Genomic DNA, 19,447 nt, shown 5'->3' on the forward strand with positions numbered 1-19,447 from the left:
GCAGCTGCTAGTGCTGCTTCTGTACACATGCAAATGGTTGTACACTACCTTCCCACAGCACTTGCCCTTGTCTATGATCTTCAGGGCAAACTCCTTTCCTGTGGATCTAAGCAAGAAAAACACAAGAGCCATTAATTACAAAAATTGGGGCATTTTCTGTAAATACACCATCATAACAACGTGCTGTGGCCCATGGAGGTTGCTGACAGAAAATTCAGAGCAGACCTGGGTTTGCTTTTTGTTTCCTCAGCAGCATTTGTGCCTGCTGTTTCCCTGACTACCACAACTCAGCTCCCTTGGTGTATTAATCCCAGTATCCAGCTGCAATTTCTTCTTTGTGACCTGGCACAAGACTGTCACTCCTTTAAGGAAACATGCAAAATTTGCCTTCAGCTTTCCGCTTAGCTTTGCTCAACTGGTGAGCTTTGAAGATTAAATCATATGTGTGTGTGTGTGAAGATTGATACCCTAGTAAAAAAATTCAGTAGAATTCAACAGAGCTAAAATCCCATAGTCCGTTGCAGATAGACTAAAATCCTGTAGAATTTGTCAGGCACGGATTTTGAGCTTTTGTATTGTATTTTTTTTTAAAAAAAGAATTTTGTGGAATTCTACGGCTGTCATCTAAAGTCCCATGACATTTAACAGGGTGGGTCATATACAAAGTAAAAAAGGATTACTGTTTTCAGCAAATACTCTTCACAGAAAGGAGTTCTTGTTTGTCTTTCATCCCTTAAAGCAATAAAAATCTCCATTTCTCTGGAAAGGGGAAAAATGAGCAGAATAAAAAGCAACACAATTATTTTTTTTAAACAAAGAAGAAATTATGACTTATATTATTTATAAATTAAAAACCATATGAAATTGCCATAAGACCAAGTTGCTGCTATTTTGTACTGTGCCAGTGCCTACAGACTCCAGTGTGCATCAGAACACCGCTCGAAAACAGGAGGTAGATACAAGAGCCAAATCAGGCATGTTTTCAAACTTCCAGGGTGATTTTCACCGTGCTTTTGGCATTAGATACAACTGGTCAAAATCAGCACCTTGCAGAAAAAGGAACTGAATTAACATGTAATATTCCATTTATGCATTATCAAAAAACTGCAGGCGAGAATCCCTGCCCTGGAAGTGCTGCTGCATCTGCGAGGTTGTCATAGTTACAACCCGATCTGGTCTTCAGATAGAAGCCCTTATCTAAATGGTATCAGTGAAATGCCACCCTCTCATGTTACAGACCCAATGTAAGATCTGCTACGAGTAACAGCGTGGGAATCAAAATCACAATTTGTACTTTACACCGCTGTACATCCGAAAGCCGGCAAACAACTGATCGGCAACATCCACTTAACAAACCTTCAGCACTCGTGCTGTGAGCCAGAGGAGTTAACATTCACAAAGCCAATTCATCCAGCGACTTCAAATCCCTCTTACAAATGACCTCTACCACAGCATCCAAGGAAAAAAGGCGGATATAACCCCCGGAATTTGTGTGCATTAATATCACTGCACATCGTACACCAGCATTGTCTGACAGGTTTCTGGGATTCTTCTCGAGCTGTCAGTGCCCATCTGTTGACTCATGTCTTTATATACAGACACACAGGCACAAAAGAGACCACCTTAATCTTTTCTCCTTCTTTTTGTAGAACATCCCAGCTGGTAGCTGTGTAATAGGATCCTGGCTCCACAGCTTAGGCTTCTTAGCACAACACTATTAGAAATTAAGTATAATTAATAGGAATTAAAAGAGAAGCATTTATGGTTGGCATTTCCTCCATCATCATTATTAGCAACTGTTTTTGTATACTTATTTTACATAACATTTATTTAATAATGTTGCACTAAAGCTTTGAACACATACAAAACTAGATAGTGAAGTGTAATTGTGCCTTTTAAATTTTTTTGTAATTGGAGGGCTGTTTTTCTGGTTCAGTTTCCTCATTCCAAAAAGCAGAGATGACACTCAGTGAACTAGCAGCCCTTGTCCCATTTCCAGTGGGATTTAAGTGATTTCCAAAATGCACAGCTTATATTTCTGATAATAAATAGGTTATCTTGTGCTTTTAACCTGCTATCTTTCAGGAAAGCCTCTGGGTGAGGGTAAGGGCAGTGGAAAACAAAGGAGATGGTGTAGGGAGTGTCTGGGATCACCTGGCTGGGATGTAAGCACTGATGAATTACTCTGTGGGTAGCAATGAGAAATTCCTGGATTGGTAGCCCTTGCCCTCGTGGGAGATTTCAATTTTCCCAGACATTAAGTGGCAGAGAAGCAGCTCGACTGAGCAGGGAACAACTTGTGGTGCTAAGGAGGATCTTTGGAAGCAAAGTGGGGCTTCACAGCAAGATTACAGAGCTGTGGTTGGTGCATGCAGGGAGAGGAGAGGAAAGGCCAAAGCCCCATTAGAGCTGAAACTGGCCAGTGTTGAGTCAGACAACAAGGGTTTCTTAAGTGTGTCAATAGCAAAGGGAGCTTGAAAGAAAACACTGGTGCTTGCCAAAGACTGTCGCCTGACTAACAGACATGAAGATAAAGCAAAGGCATGGAATGCTTTTTTTGTTTGCCTCAGTCTTTAGTGCCACTGATAGAAGTTGGGCTGCCCAGTCTCCTGAGCCAGAGGACCACACAGTGACCTTCCATTTGCTGACACTGAATTTCCAAGGGCGTGATGGAAGACCCAAGGAATTACAGATCTATTACTCTAACCTCAGTTCTGGAATGAGATCTTTCCATTCAGAATTATTTTTCTTTCAATTTAGCTAAAACCAGCAGATGAGGATCAAATAATAGAAAGTTTCACTAACAGTTATGTTTTTCACAGTCATGTGCTGAGTTTTCCCAGTACTTGCGTACAAGTTGGAGATTCCTCATAATATTTAAGAAACTGACATAACGCTCAGGTTGATAAAGATAGCAGAAGGTGGTTCTAAAAAAGAAGTACACTGAGAAAGTGAGAGTCAAATCATCTGTTATGTTTGCACTGGCAGCAAAGTGTGAGACACAAAGCTTGCAGAGGAAGAGCAGCAGAGCTGCACAGGTCTGCAAAGGTATCCTGCCTATGCCACAGGGAATCAAGCACAAGGATATTTCAGGCATGTTGGAGGGTTCATTTGAAGTGTCTGGCTCCTCCACGCCACGAAACACAAGCAGCAAGCCCAAGAGAGCCACCAGCACAGGCTGATAGCCAACAACTGCATGTCTTTAAGAGTACTCAACCCACAGAATGCTTAAAGCTGTGAAAAATCACGTCAGCAGCAGGCAGTGGGGACACCACAACAGCAGAACTGCTGAGGCAGAAGTGGGGGGGGGGGGGTCTCTCAAACTCTGTTTAGATGCCACATAGAATTTCCTGTCATCCACAACCATCTGTAGTGCGAGAGATTTCTTGAAGAGCTGTGGGGTTTCCTAAGGAGGCACCATGAGAAGGTGATGCCTCCTTTAGTTTGTGGGATAAAAAACCATGGTTCTCTGCTGCTCTCGTATCCCTTTGCTGGAAGAAAACATAGGAAGCTCTGCGTGTTTTGCTACGCCTGTTTCTCCTGAAGTGCGTGCATATTTTTGCAACTGTTCCTTGCTTTCATCTCATTACATTTGTCTAGGAAATTAAGTTACTGCACGGGGCTTTATCCAGTACAACACACAGCAGGACTGAACAGGTTCCTTGCTCACCGTTCCACGCACTCCTTTACAACAGCGAAATTGCCGTCACCAATCACCTTCCCCACTTTATACTTCTCAAGAATGGTAGATGACCCTGAGAACTTGTTTCCATTCAAGCCTGCAAAAAAATAGAAGTCAATAATGCAAGCTGAAGAGAAGTGTCAGCAAGATGCAATATATCCCCAAGGGGCTCCACAGATACAAAACAGTCACAAATGCAAAACAAAACTTAAAAGTAAGCTGTTTTCTCCACTGCAATCCCCTTGCAGTGGAGAAGGGGTTTTATCTCAAATGTAAAGAAGAACAAGATGAACCCAAAGTAATTTGACCTTTGAACACACAAAGAAGTCTCTTGCTATGTTTTCGTACAGGCATATTCTAAAAGTAATGAATACAGTTAGAAGTTCTTCATCTAAAACTTTCTGACCTCGAATTACTTTTTTGACTTTTTTTTTTTTGCAAACTCAAAGCAAAAATGCAAATAAGATTCAGCTACAATGCATATAAAAAACCCAAGAAGTTTTATCTGCAGAATTCCTTCAAGTTCTTATAGGTGCTCCTAAAACATCCAAAATGCAAGTAATTCTGATAGATGCTTATTTCAGTATTTTTAAAATAAAAAACATTACTCCAACATGAAATTTAAAAATATTTTAAAACAACTGACATTGCTTTGAAGAGATGAGGCATGAAGGGTTAAGTTTAGCTAAAGTCAGTTGTTTGGCCAGTGGTTCTACCTGAAGCACAATGAGCTCTTTTGAGGAGGGCTCATCTTTCAGTCCAGCCACAATCATGTGTCAGATGATAATGCAGGTCATGCTCAAAAAATTCCTAATAGTGACTATTGAAAAGCAAGGCCCAGTAATATGTTACCACTGGACCAAAAAAAAAAAAATTAACAGAATTTATTTCCTAACTTTACTGCTTTGATGTACAAATTGTGCTAAATTTTTTTTCCAAGGTGAATCAACAAGGTAAGAAACAACTCCAAACAGAAAATGACTTGGAGTCATCAGAAACCACTCTAAAGTCTTGTTACAAGTGTCATCTACAGCAAAATTCTGGCAAGGATTGGCAGCAATTATTGGTGTCCTACCTTCGGGACTCTGGCAAGGGAGTGATTCAGGTACACCATTCACGTTGGAAGAAGATCCACCATGTGGGGAGATCTGTGGAAGTACACAACAACTTCTAATTTCTGATGGTAATCACAAGAAAGAGCCATACAAAAAAGCAGCAAATTTGAAAAAAAAAACCCCACTAAACACTAAAATCACTTGCACAGAGTCAGTTTACTTTTCTACACCCATCTTATTTTCATTCTTGCTTTCTCAAAGTTCATCATCATTGTAATTTGTACTAATTTAAGATCCAGCCACAACATTTCTATTTAGATAAGCAGTTGAACAGATTTCAGTAAAGAGCAAAGTCCTTTCAGCTGCACCTACAATTTTGGCCTAGGTAGCCAAGTACATCTATGATAATCAGATTTATTTAGCCATCTATCAGGCTTTATTTTAGGTTATTATAGATGTGAAGATTTGACACCTACAAGCATTTCAAATTAGATGTCTGATATGTATCCAGACACAGATCCAGTTTTAGTAACTGTGAGACTGTAAATAAACAAATATCTAAATGATATTTAAGCATGACAGCTGAAGAAAACTGATTTTCCTGCACTAATGACTTAATTGGTACTGGATCAGAATCTTCATGATTCTGCTTAAAGTCATCCTGTCATACTGCCCAGGGATGTAAAGAACAGTAAGTTTAAATTTTGAAAAGGGGTGGAGGCATAGGAATGAATGCCATAAATAGTAAAATATACTGGATGTGTTTCATGCACCACTTTTATAAGCTCTCCTATTACAGTTACATATAAGGATGCTGCGTGAAATTAAAATTAAGTTTAGATCGTTCCCCATCCTCTACGTAACATTTCTTGCTGTTCTGTGAAGTTCCAGATCTTGTTTTCTTCATGGGCTATTATGGTAGTTTTCAGAACTCACCACAGGAAGGATTAAAATGCTTCTCTGCCTTAAGCTCAGTGTCTGTTGAAATGGCTTTTCGAGACACCGGGAATGCAAATGCAGCATTTTGCCTTTTAGCTGACATTGTCTGGTTACACTGCTGAATATTTTAAATCATTAACACTATTGTCAGGGAAAGAACTGAACTGACAGATAGGGATATTGTCTAAAGGCTCATGAAATGCTAATGAATGCTTAAGTTTCTAGTGGCAGCTGAGCTGCCAAATCAGCTAAAGCTACAGTAACTAGAAGCTGTACAACTTAATTTTGCAGAGCCCCTGGAACATTGAAGTTTACCAGCATTTGGCACAGAAGTAGCATCAAACAGCAAGCAGGCAGCTACTACTCTGCTCCTTGCTAATAACTTAAACCCAGGCTACGTTAATGCTGCTGTCTTTCTGAGTTACCTGTCTATTTAACAGGGATTAGGAACAAGGACATTTGGGTTAAATGAGATTTGTACAAAATCATGAGTCAGTTTCTTAACCAGTCAGTCACATTTTCTTCAAACCTGAAGCAGAAATAACACAACAGTCCATGGCCAAGTATTAGTCATCAGCCTAAATTATTAGTAATCTATTTTGGGTTTTCAGTGAGTGACAATACATGGGAACATCTAGCCCACATTTCCAACTTCCTTCAGTCTTGTAATCGGGGCAGAGTATGACTGGGCACATTCCTTCTTGCCACAAGAAGGAAGCAAACACTACCAGGAAAAAAACCACTAAAATTAGTACAAAAATAAAATGAAATTAATGCTGCCATTGTGGCTGAGGTGTTAGATCAGAATCTGAAATGGCAGGTTTAACCCTAGCTCTGCCAGAACTCCACAGCTAGTGGGATTTTTTTGTCAGTGTGAGGAAGGATCCACGGATACAAACCCATTTTCTTTTACAGTGGAATGGTACCTTGGTTGGCAAACCTCTGCACTCAGGGTTAGACTGCCCATGGCACAAATGTCTGTGGAAACATTTGGGGATTGTTTTCATGTTGAAAGAAATACCTAACTCCTTGGCAGCTACATGGGATGCTGGCACATCTAACTGTGGAGTATTTTAGTGAAACTGTGAATTAACTTTGCAGAAGTATTCTCTGAAATCTGGGGACACTTTGGTTATGTCATTGTAATTCATCCTGAACAGCTGTATTAAGGGACTAAAAGACATTCTGAACATAAATAAAACATTATTTATATAACCAGTGTTTCATAGAGATATTGAAGTATTAATTATTATAATGGTTAATAGTAACATAATGTGTAAGGCAGAAACTTAGTGTTTTTTTAAGTGATCCTTAAACATAAATTGTAAATTCATTGTAAATTGTAAATTCATTGTAAATTCACCAAATGCATCACGTAAAGAATCCCCACTGCTGTGGCCTCTGTCACATAAACACATGTAGAGAATCCTTACATATAACTACACACAAAGCACATGTGTGCAACACTGAAGAGATTAAAAACCTTGATGAAGATAGGCACTAATCCTCCAAATCACTTAAGCACATGTTTAACTTTAAGTACATTAACGTCCTCATTGAAGTAAAAGGAAAGTTAAGCAAATACTTAAGTTATTTGTTGGATCAGGTTCTAATGCCCTTTCACTTTGGTCATTTGGTCCACCAATTGCAAAAGTAATACCCAGACAAATTCAAACACAAAGCTATTTAGCATAATTGTCAATCTAAGAAAGGCTTCCAGTCTCTTTATTTTTATAATTTTATTTTATTTTTAAAGAGATCACAAGACTTCGTGGTCTTTAATTTTAGGCGGGGACAACAAAGCAATCCAAGTAAGCATAAGGAAGTTATGATACCACTTTCCAAAGTTACACCGATTTCCAAATTTAACTTAGTCTCTGGATGATTTTTATGGTACAATGTGTGCAGAATAACAGATGTACTGGAAGAGCTAAGAGTCAAATCACCCCTAACAGCATTGCATAGAAATGTACACTTAGAACTGAAGCAAAATGTTAAACCTTTCCCCTGCCTACAAATCTGTAAAAAGGACTCCTCTTGATCAGCTGTCCCGTGACACCAAATGCACCATTACCTTTATTATTAACCCAGGCACCAGATCCCATCTCCATGGGAATTCAACAGAAAAATAAGAAATTCAGCACATTTGATCAAAAGAGAAAACACTTTATAGAGTAGTCATCTACTTCATGCCCATACTTTTAAACTTTTATATCTAAATCTTCACCTTGAAACAAAGCCTCTGCTAAGTGAAATGCTGAGTTACAGAGTAATACTGCAATGTTAAAAATAAACAGCCTGAATAAGAATATCTAGGGTATTTTATATATTTGTCACTTACTGGAATAAGGGCTTTTATTTGGGTTTGTGGGGAAATTATGTCGTATTTACTGTTATTAAGACATACCTTTAATTCCTGACTTCACTATAACCTCGGAGTCCACTATTTAAAACGCTTCTGCAAGCCTGGGATGCCGGACTTACAGTATGTATTGAACAATTAATAGCACAAGGGCACTCTGGTTGGAAGAGCTAAAAAGGACAGGAAGAAGGCCCTTCCCTCTGAAGATAAACTGTTCACAAGGAGTCTTTCCTGTGATGAATTTTCTGTGCCTTAACATACCGCTCCTAACAAGAGTTGTGAAGCAGAAGGAATCCTTGGGGACTGAAGAGACTTCTCTTTAAAGGAATAGAGGCATTCAGAGAATATGATATAAGATTCAGTGCCTGAGACTGAGAAGAAATTGATGCTGCAATCAGCATTTTTGCAAGTTGTCTGCCTTGAGGACTAGCACTATCACTTATGCTCTACATTGATTGTCAAACTACAAAAAGCTTAGCAAGGTTCTAATCTATAGTAAAATATTTTACTTTGCTCTGGCTATTCAAATAAAACAGTTTTTAAAGTGCAGTTCAAGTGCACCTGCTCTGATGCTCTGCTCTTTACAGGAAACAGAAACATCAAGCCTGATTTCTTTTGCTTTTTTTGTGTTGTCTCAAGCTTATACAAAACCATTACTCAGTTCTACTGTTCCACCCTCTACAAAAATAAACATAAGATTTGTACACAAAAAATCACTCAAAATATTGAGCTCCCAAAGACAGAAAACTCTTAAAATACACCTTATTTTGTCTCTGACATAGTATTTATATCTAAATTTTCATTCAGCTGTTGTCATGACACCCTATTTATACAAGTGCAGGAAGCCATACTGCTTGTCTGTGCAGCAATGCAGTCTTGGCAACAAGGAACTACTGAACAATAGGGAAAAGCAATAATCTCTCCAAATAATAAAGCTGTTCACTGCTTCCCCCTTTTTTTTCTCATCAGAGTAACCAAGAAAACCCCAATTTCACAAAAAGGTGTATGGATTTCTTAAAATAATCTGGTTTTGCATAAAACTATGCCTCCCTTTTACTGGTTTTATACTCCCCCAAAACAGCCCTTACTACTACAACATAATTGAGAATCAAGTGTGTCTGAACAGCACACTTGATCCTTTCGGAATTCTCCCTGGGATTCACCAAATAACTTTCCCTATCTTTAGCCTCAAGAGCACAGCTGGGACACTCCTGCTAAACAGATGCATCCTAAAGGATGAAACAAGAGGAACTCACTACCTCAGCAACACATCAGGTCTGAGATGCTTAATTTGGCTTTGCTCCTTTTTTGGTTATTATTGTTATTTGACATGAAAATTCATTAGTACCCGGCACCAATTAAATTCCAAATGGAAAAAGTACAGCAGCCTAATTGAGTGAAAGTGAATGGGAAAGGGGACATGCCCACTTTGGTGAGACTTGCTTGCTGCTATCAGAATTACCTCTGCCTTAATGGAGCTTTAATCAGTTAAAAGCAGACAGGGAAGCAGTGGAAAAAACCAAGGCAAATGATCTCGTTTCTAAACTTGTAATTTCATTGAAAAGAGACTGTTGTGGCACATCTCTGTGCTGTAAATATTATGTTCTGTGGGTATGCTCTGTCACCCCCCAGCTCAGTTCTTCTGCCCCAAGTTGTACCTCCCCACTCCCCTGCCAATCCCTGTCACAGCCCTGCCTCCTCACCCAGAATGTTCTCTGTCCCTCCCCCTGGGCTGTCAATCCTCTGCTTTCCCCCTTGAGTACCAACCCACCCTGATCCTGCCCCTGTTCCAGTGAGTTCCTGTCAATCCTCCCTTGTACCAACCCCCGGCTTGGACCTCCCCTTTGGAATTCCCCTAAAGCAGGAGACCCCAGTGGATTGTTTCCCTGCTTGTCACTTTGTGTCCCCTCCCTGTGTTTCCCCATTTGTTGGAACCCTGTGAGTCCCGCCCTCTGAGCCTCCCCTGAGTTTTCCCTATTGGGCAAGAATTTGTAACCTCCCCCTGAACCGCCCCTATATATAAACCCCCACAGCCCTATCATCTTTGCTCTTTGTCCGTGATTCTTTTGGGCAGTGTAGAAGTTTCTGGAGCCCATACAAAGAGCCTCCTCTTCAGCCCTTGTCTCCACACCCAGCACTGACAGCTATCAGGTGCCGTGGAGCATTGGCTCTAAGCTGCTCTCCAGGTCACCCTGCTGCTGGGGTGTGTCCCACTCTCGGTGCAGAGCCGTGGTGGTGCTGGGCTGGCCTGGGACTCCATCAAATGTCCAAAGAGCATTCCTTAAAGATAGTGCAGACCAGATGGGAGACTCAAGCCCAGTGATTCTGGTGTCTTCTACTGTAAGCTCCACAGAGGAGCTGTCCAGACAGATTTTAAGACACTGAGTTCTGATTTTTCATGTCAGAGATATTACTGCTCTTCAAAATTATTTAGCCAAATGATTACAGATAAATTAAAATTTATTTTAAAACTTAGGCAAATAAATTAAATGAATCAAAATCCTTTGTCAGAATTATCATAGCAGTCTGGCAGAAACCAGTGCCATACTCCTTGAAAAACAAGACCTGGTAATAATTAGCATGTCAAGCCCCAAATCCAAGCACTATTCAAATCACGTTCTTTAGTCGGTCTCCTAATGGAGAAAACAGTTCTCCACAGAATTATGCAGCTTCTTCACAGACACTCTGTTAACCAATAGGAGCTATTACTTGATCACAATAATCAGTGCAGACCATCCAGTCTGCTTCCAGAAAGGCTGCAATTGACAATTCCATAGGAAATTTCCCCTTGAAAGGACAGCTGCACAAATGCAGCAATGAGATGCTCTACTGTAGTCCAGACTGCTCCTTTTCTTTCACTGAGCCAAAGGCACAGAGCAGCCTCCAAGAGCTGCAAATGCAGCCAGCTCTGAAGCGGGAGAGGAAGACAAACCTCTCGGTGCCACACAGAAAAATCTGCCAGACATCAGTCTGCTCCCAAAGGAAGCACTTTCAGGCAGGAGACTGGACTGAGGGGTGAAATTGGTGCCAGGGAGAAATAATTCTGCTTTAGATGAAACTTGGGCAATGCTACAGACTATAAGGTATTGAAAAGACAACACTACATTTATATAGGCTGAAGGGATAACAAATTGCTTGGAGGATTTCTGCAGTCCACAGAACAATGGAAAATTTGGAGGACAAAGTGGCATGTTCAAGCCAGCATCACACTCTGCCTTTCCTAAGCTGAGTGTTCAACCCAGACAAAACACAAAAAATCTATTCAGAAAAACACTTCAGATCTATTCTCCATATGAGCAAACATCATTCGTGTAAGGCTACCCTCCAAAATTATAGCTTTTTATTTTTCTTTCAGCAAAAGTGTCATACAATCAATGAATAAGGAAATTTAGGGGATTTGATGATTCTTGCACTTACCTTGAGTCCACGAAAGCTGCCTGGACTTGTTGGTGAAGAACTGGAGGACTTTGTAGATTTTGGAGTGGATAACTGACTGCTTGGGGTTCCATTAACTGGCCAAAACAATAAAAGTGAAAAAATGAAAGAAAACATGAATAAAAATCAAAAGTTGCCACCGAAGTCTGCAAACAAAGAAAAACAGAGTCCTCAGCATTTAGGAATAAATTACACCATTCGCATGAGACAAAGCTGCACCCTGAAAATTCAGGTGGCTGGATATGGGATCAAGATGACACAGAAATACTGCATTGCCATTCTGTTCTTCGCTAGGGCAAGAGTTTTGGGCACGGAAACAAACAAGGAAAAAAATAAAAAAAAAAAAAGAAAAAAGCCTCACAGCCTTTAAAAATTGCATAATAAATTGTGGTATCACACAGAATTTATAGAAAGAAAATGTTTCTAAGGATATTTGACCCTCCTCTTCAGTTTGGATCAAGGCCTTACTTTCTAGTCAGAATGTTTCACAGAACACGAGGTTGTTTGTTTTCCCTAAGAAAAACAAACAATAAGATTTAACTGTTTGCATGACAGAAAACTTCAGCAGTAGTTCAGAAAATACTGATTTAGGGGAAAAAAAACCTCAACAAGAGAAAAGCTAGTAGGTTGTTTTTGAGCTTCCAATATGTACAAGTGTCTTTGAAAACATACAACACCCTCCCTCCTGACTTAAAGACTTCATTTATTTTAAATCTAGATTTTCAGATAGGCCTCATACAACATCTGTTATCTCTGGTGTATTGAATTTAACTTAGGTCAGTCCTTGTATTTTTCTGAAAAGAACAAACTGAAGGATTTCATCATGCAGAGAGAATAGCACACTGTCCATCAGACACAAATATGATGCAAAGTTATATGATGAGACATCATTTCTTTTTAGCTGATCCTCATTTTTTGGGGGGAGAAAAAGTACAATACTAGGCAGAAATTTAAGAGCTAAAAATGCTTCATAGCATGGTGATGACTTACTTTTTCTAGAAAGAAAAAACATCCCCGGTAAACAGAAACTGAGCTTCAAATTAAATAAGAGATACACCTGCACAATTCCTTTAGCTACTGAGGTCTGTCATGGGTTATGTCTCACTTCTTAAACTACTGGATTTATTTTACCAGTGTCCACTGACCCAGCACACTAACATTATCTCAGTATGGAAGGTGCCTTTCAAGGCCTCTTGCTACATCCTGGGCAGCGCATCTGCCACTGGGCCAGGCTGACTGCACCGCACCTAACACAAATCCCTGTTTTTCACAGAAAATCTCCTTCTCTGATGTAAGATGTTAAGATACAACTAACTGGCTTTAGCTTCACAGTAAGTCTGTCTTGAAGCCTGATAACTTGGATTTATATTCCCAGTTCTGTTAAAGGACCAAGACCATAGTACTTTATTTTAAAAGTATTCAGTGTATTTAGGATATTTCCATATTGATTTTAAAAATACTTGCCTGTAAGAAAAATAGGCAATTTTAAGGGTTCTTTTTTTTCTTCAGAAACTGAAAACATTTAAGAGTGCACTACCCTCCTGCAGACTTCAACCATTTGTTTTGGATAACCTGGCATATCAATGCATCCTTGTTTTAGACAGAATTTGCAACTGTGAGAATGGCAAGGGCTAGTGACTGCTGTCTTACTGTTTTCTGCTTCTTGCATGACCAAAAATGAGATACTTCAGTAGAAGAGTTTGCTTCCAAATGACAAACTATTACTACAGGAGGAAATTTTTTTATTTTGGTTAAGGATTGTTTTATACAGCTCACAGAAAAGTCACTACTTCCTGAACATGACCACTGTAAGGCACCCTTATCTAAGTCACTACCATCCTCTTTAAGCATTGACAGAACCACTAAATTGTTCCAGTGAAACTGCCTGGTTAACATAATGTTGTTGTTCTCTCCCAAAACTGTCTAAGGAAGAAGAGCCCAGCCTATACTGACAGTACTGTAGCTCTTTGCTAAATCTCCGCTATTCTTGGTGGAGAAGGGTGGTGTTCTAAGCCAGGGGCGTGACTAGATGACACCCAGAAGTCCCTTCCAAATTTTGTCCCTCTGTAATTATAGAAGACACAGTTCATTCTGCTGAGGATCCTGCTGGAAAGGACTGTCTGCAGATTCCTCCCTGACAGTGCCTCGGGAGATGCGCTGCATGTGAGCTGCTCAGCAACTGCAACAAGAGCGAAAGCTGGAACTGGCCCTGTCCAGATGTAAAGATTTTGCATCGATAGCGAGTCAGCCAGCTGCTTGTGTTGGTTCTGACTGGAGTGCAATTAATTTTCTTCACAGCAGCTAGCACAGGGATATGTTTTGGATTTGTGCTGGGAAGTGCTGCAGGGATGTTTCTGTTACCGCTGAGCGGAGCCTGCACAGCATCGAGGCCTTTTCTGCTCCTCATGAGCTGGGAGGGGACACAGGTGGAACAGCTGACCCCAGCTGATCCAAAAAATACTGCAGACCATACAGCATCATGCTCAGCAGTAAAATGAGGGAATGTTGGCAGAGGCAATGCTGCTCAGGGACGAGATGGCATCAGTCAGCTGCTCATTCACATCACTCGCTTGTCTCGGGTTTTATTTCTCTCTCTTTCTTTCTTGTCATTGCAGCATCATTGTTGCTATAACTCTTTTTGCTTCAGTTACTAAACCACTGATACCTCAACCCATTAATTTTCTCACCTTTACCCTCCCAATTCACTTCTTTCATCCTGCTGCAGCAGTAAAGTCAGGAAGTGCCTGTGTGGTGCTTAGTTGCTGGCTGGGGTTGAAGCATGACACTGCTATTTTGGACAGCAGCAATCTTTTTTTGCTCTCACTCAATAACTCAGTAATCTGTACTGGCACAAATCTGTCTGCTGATTCGCTGGTTATTCCCTGTGTATGCCAAACTTACTTTTTTAATCTATTTTCTCTAAGCACAAGTTCTTTTGAGGTTTCTTTCCACATGCATACCAGTCTGAATATTCAGAAAAAAAGCCCAAAACTTCTCTGTCATTCCGAAATAGTACATGTTAGGGTACATATGTTTGGCACACTGAAATGTTTAAAACTTAAAAATGTATGAATAACTTATAAATTGTTAACTTCTAGTGTGATCCAAAGGACTCAACTGATGTGCTCATCTATTTGTATGTTACTTGTTTCACAAATGCTTTGACTTTGAACTGAAAGTTCAGTGAGTCCACAGGTTATTTTAGAATTCAGGCTGAAATAATACAACAAAACAAAGAAAAAGAAGAAATTGCACATAAAATTGAAACATATGAGATGGTTTAGCATTGCTTTTTTTCAGTAACTGTCACACCTGTCTTTTTGCTGACTGAAATTTTCTATTATTATATGCTTTAGAATAAGCATACAAATGTATTGCTCCTCAGAATGCTCCTCTACTTGTAGTCAAATTACACCTTTAAAAATTTAATTTTGACACCATTAACAGATGTCCAACAGCTGAAAAGCATTATTTCACTGAAATGATCTACCTCAACAAAAAAAAAAACCCAACACCCATTATGTCTTTGCTTCATCCAATGCAAAACGTGTTTCAAGACTGAAAATATTCACAAACACAGCACCAAAAATACAGCTAAATGGAGAGGGAGGAGACACACTAGTGATACACAGCCATATGGCTCACCTGGGGATTTTGCTGAAGAATGAGCACTGGAGTGGCCACTCCTCTTTACTGTACTCATATATTTGACACAAAGGAAAAAGACATTAAGGAAAGAAGTTATTAAACAGCTCTGAACATGCACGGAAGGAAGAAGGGTAAATAAAAGATAAGTAAAGACTTCATGTTAAAAAAAAAAAAAAAAGGTAAGTAAATAGAAGGATAAATACCAGACACTTTGCATACATTTTTCAAATTAACCAAACCTAAGAGGGTCTAAGCAGAAATAAGTATGGAACTGACAGCACTGCCATATAAATACTTTGCATAAAATTCCCTGCTGATAGATATTCTACATGAGCTCATTGGAGGTAAGAGAATTGCATGAAATGTAGATCAGTTGCAAAACTTGCTCTTCATGATATATTTTTCTGCAATCCTTCTTCGAAGCTTTCCAGTTAAACATTCAACCTTTACTAACAGATTAATGATACTGCACACTTTGAAAGAATCCAAAGATAAAATTACTTTAACCAACATCAATTAGGCAAAACAAATGTGGAGATGAGAATATGGAATATGTCACAGTTTGGAATATACACAGAAACTTACATTTATAGTTACATTAGAAAAAGAGCATCCTATATTTACATATTTAATAGTTTGATTTCAGGGTAAAAAGAAGTATTTAGAAATTAAATTAAGAGGTTAAAAATTTTTGAAAAAACCAACTTCCTACTTTATGTACATAAAAGACACCGTGGTTTAAACATATGGTATTCAGCCAAACTGGTGGCAAAATCATAGTGTGAACATCTTTCTTTGAAATTATGAGAAGCACAGGAAGAAAAATTCTCTGTTAATGGGCAATCACAGTACAGTACATCTCCTAAAATTACTTGAACCATCAAAGGCCTGTGTTTCTGACAATATTTGGCTTATATAGGAGAAACTTTTGTAATTCAAAATTTAAGGATATACTCTAGTTCAATGACCATGAATTTAACTACATATATAACCCTGCAGTTAATAGTTTTCAGGAAAATCAAGTGCCATGCTGAAAACATATCCCAAGTGCACAATTAGCACAAACTACTCCAATGTTCATAAACTGAAACCTTTTGTGCCTGTAATTAAAAAGTAGAAACCATGCTTCTTCCTAGGATTTAAAAAAAGAAAAATTACAAATTTATTTTAGATTAATATTAAATCTCTGAGATAAAGTGAAAAAAGGGTTTTTTTTTTCCCCTATGGGAACACTTGTATTACAGACAGAGCCAACAGGTTCTTTCATCTCATTAAAAAAAAAAGAATTTTCGTGTTTTTGATGTGTTCAGCTCTTTCCTAGCAGTAGTACCTGAGGCAGGGGATTTGCTCCGACGTGAAGGTCCTGGACTTTTGGATGCAGCGTGTCTCACGGCAGAGGAGCGGGAGTAAGACTTCATAACACGACATTCTACAAAGCAAGCAAACTCTGTCACAGGTTTTGACAACAGGTCAGTCGGTGCACAGGCTCCCTCCACACACCACCGTGGCTCTGTTATCCAGAAAATGAGCAGCACTTTTCAAACATCTTTGCCCAGCTGAGTCAGATTTGTAAGAGCATCTCACAACTCTAACCTACTCACTATAAAAACCTGTTTGAGCTACTCAATACTGTATGTGACATTATGCAGACAGTATTTCTTCATGTTTTGAGGCTGGATTATTACCACAGTTCAAGTTTGTACAAATGCTGATGCCAAGGCTCTTGCTGTAATGGCACTTCCAAACAGGGCAACTGCACAGCCAGCATTATTTCCCTTCTTTTTCAAGAAACTGATGCTGTGACCAATTTTTGAACAGGTGAAAAATGCCTATTGTTTCCAGAAGGCCAAAACAATAGATTACTGTCATTTACCATCAGCTACATATCATTAAATAACAACATCAACGGGAAAGGAATCAATGAGCACACATGCATTGACATTTTGGAAACATTTTAATTCCTGTGGTTAGCATCTTTAGCAAATCACTCCAAAGGGGATCATGAATTTCTCTCCTTATTTTGTCCCTGATGCCAGTATCATCCTTAGGATGCTATATCATGATAAAAAAAGTAAATTGAGCTGCATGTGCTGCCAGTCATGTACATAACCTGCTTTTATCCAGTACGACCCCCAGAGCTATTAGAGGAAGCAGGGACCACCAAAGCTGAAGAGATAAAGGAAAGAGATGAAGGCAAGAAAATGAGCCTGTGCCTTGTGAAATGGGGAAAGCAGATTTACAGCCTTAAAACCTGCTAGAGAAATTAGAATCATGCCCAGACTGGGATTTGCATTGTGAGTCAACACAACCATGCTTTCATTCCCTCATAAGAATAAAGTAATTTTTTTAGCTGTTAACTATGTTAAAAAACACCCTTTTGGTCACCCCCACACTAACTGACTCAACATAATGGAGCAGTTCTGGAAAAGCAGCACCCTAGCAGGAACAGCAGAATGGGAGGCAGCTGAATCCTCTATCCATCCAAATGTACAGGGCAGTGGGTAGATATACATCTGTACTTCCTGCTGCAACTGAGCATTTTGTAATGAAAAAATGGTGTGTGTAAAAACTGCAGGAACAGCAGGTGCTGTTGCTTTTATTTTAAAAAAGATTAAAATTCTTCATTCACAACACAAAACTCCTCTGGGATAATCTAACTATCCCCAGGGAAAGTTTTATTTACCAGAGGTTAATTTTTTTCCATAAAAGAAAAACAGGGTGCTTCTACAGTTCGAACAATACAGGCAGAAAAAAACCCATGTCTAGTAAGAACTGTAGTGATAGAACAAGAGGAATGATTTTAAACTAAAAAAAAATTGTCAATTCAGACTAAATATAAGGAATTCACTTTTATTGTGCAAGTAACGAAACACTAGAATAGGGTGCCCAGAGAGGTGGTAGATGTCTCACCCCAGGAAATATTCAAGGTCAGGTTCAATGGAGCTACCTGAATTTATTTTTTCTTTTTGAGATGTCCCTGCTCATTGCCAGGGGTTGGACTAGATGGTCCCTTTAAAGGTCCTTTCAAACCCTACCCATTCTACAGTTCCATGAAGATGCAGGAAAAAAACCTCAACATATTTATGATTTGATATTCCAAGACAATTCCAAAACCCTCTGGTAGAGGATTGCTTTTTCCTTGAACTTACAGAGTTTTTCTTTACAGAAAAACAACTTTCATAAACAAGTTCAATTCATGATCTACCCAAGGCAGACAGCAGGGGCACAAAGTCCCAGTTTGTCTAACCTCCTTCCTATAATCTCAAAATACATACAAGGCCAGCACTTGGTCTGTAGCAGACAAGATTGGAGTGTGTGAATTGTCTGACAGGGTAATTTAAGACTGGAAACGAGCACGGCTACATATGAGATTTTTCAAAAATCTCATGAAGAAAGCAATATGGAAATTATCATAGAGTGACAGATGCCAAAAGTGAACATCTTTAACAGATTTTAAATCCATTAGATCCATGACTGAAAGTTTTACAATTAAATTATGCTTTCCATTTAACTTCAGGGACAGTGTTTGCTTTGTAGGAATTTGGATCAAGTTTGTTGGTGCATTTTAACAGGCTTACAGAATCCAGAAGATGGTTTGAAAAAACTCTTACCTATAGGAAAACATCCTCCCATGTATATTTTCCTAAATCACACCATTCTTGAGGGTGGAACAGGGGAATGAGATAGAGAATTCCCTATTTCAGCTGAGTTCAGGATGTGCAGCCTTACCACTGTGATCCAACACGAAGTCATCCTGAGCATACCGGTACTTCTCCGGCCCACACGCGATGAAGACGTCGTCATCTCCAAAGAAGTCCTGCAAGCACGTTACCTGGACAGCAAAACACACACATGCAGTTTGCACACTTTCTAAACTAAACCTTTGAGTTAGGCAGCAACAATCAATAAGTTTGTCTTTATCTTCTCACAGTAATACCATAATGTCCATTTGTAGGGACACGAGCACTCCGGTTCCTCAGTACTCGAGCTCTCTAGCAGTGCAGGAAACATCAGGGGCCAAGAATGTAAAATATGACTGCCCATTACCTCCAAAAACTCTTACATTTAGCACCTGTAATTTTGCTTATAGTTACATAAGCATGCTGATGACTTTTGCCTATAACTACACACACATTACTTTGACAGGAACATCTGAAAACACTATTCAAATATCAAAGCTTTTTGTATTAAGAATACATTAATTGCTTGTGGGAAGATCTGTTGAGTTAAAGTGATTGCATCTGCAAATTGTTTTTTTTTTCTTATGTTCTGCGGCATTTGATTTCCATGTTTTAATGTCCTGCTAAAAAATTATGAAACAATTCC

At 39.2% G+C, this 19,447-nt stretch overlaps 1 protein-coding gene across 4 annotated transcripts in view; it reads right to left on the minus strand.

Moving 5' to 3' along the window:
• Nucleotides 1-19,447, minus strand: part of DCLK2 (doublecortin like kinase 2) — an 80,243-nt gene that overhangs the window by 17,258 nt on the left and 43,538 nt on the right. For 2 of the 4 annotated variants that reach the window (XR_009277546.1, XM_058837634.1), the window contains exons 3-9: nt 18,851-18,953; nt 16,452-16,550; nt 15,119-15,166; nt 11,456-11,550; nt 4,758-4,830; nt 3,671-3,779; nt 49-106 (exon numbers count right to left, since the gene is read on the minus strand). Coding sequence is in view for 2 of the 4 variants with exons in the window: in XM_058837634.1 (XP_058693617.1) it covers nt 49-106; nt 3,671-3,779; nt 4,758-4,830; nt 11,456-11,550; nt 15,119-15,166; nt 16,452-16,550; nt 18,851-18,953 (585 nt within the window). In the remaining 2 variants the exon portion in view is untranslated. The remainder of the gene's footprint in view (nt 1-48; nt 107-3,670; nt 3,780-4,757; nt 4,831-11,455; nt 11,551-15,118; nt 15,167-16,451; nt 16,551-18,850; nt 18,954-19,447) is intronic. The other 2 variants (XR_009277547.1, XM_058837635.1) reach the window with 1 other exon arrangement.

Source organism: Poecile atricapillus, chromosome 4 (assembly GCF_030490865.1).
Source record: "Poecile atricapillus isolate bPoeAtr1 chromosome 4, bPoeAtr1.hap1, whole genome shotgun sequence".
NCBI classification, from domain to species: Eukaryota; Metazoa; Chordata; class Aves; order Passeriformes; family Paridae; genus Poecile; species Poecile atricapillus.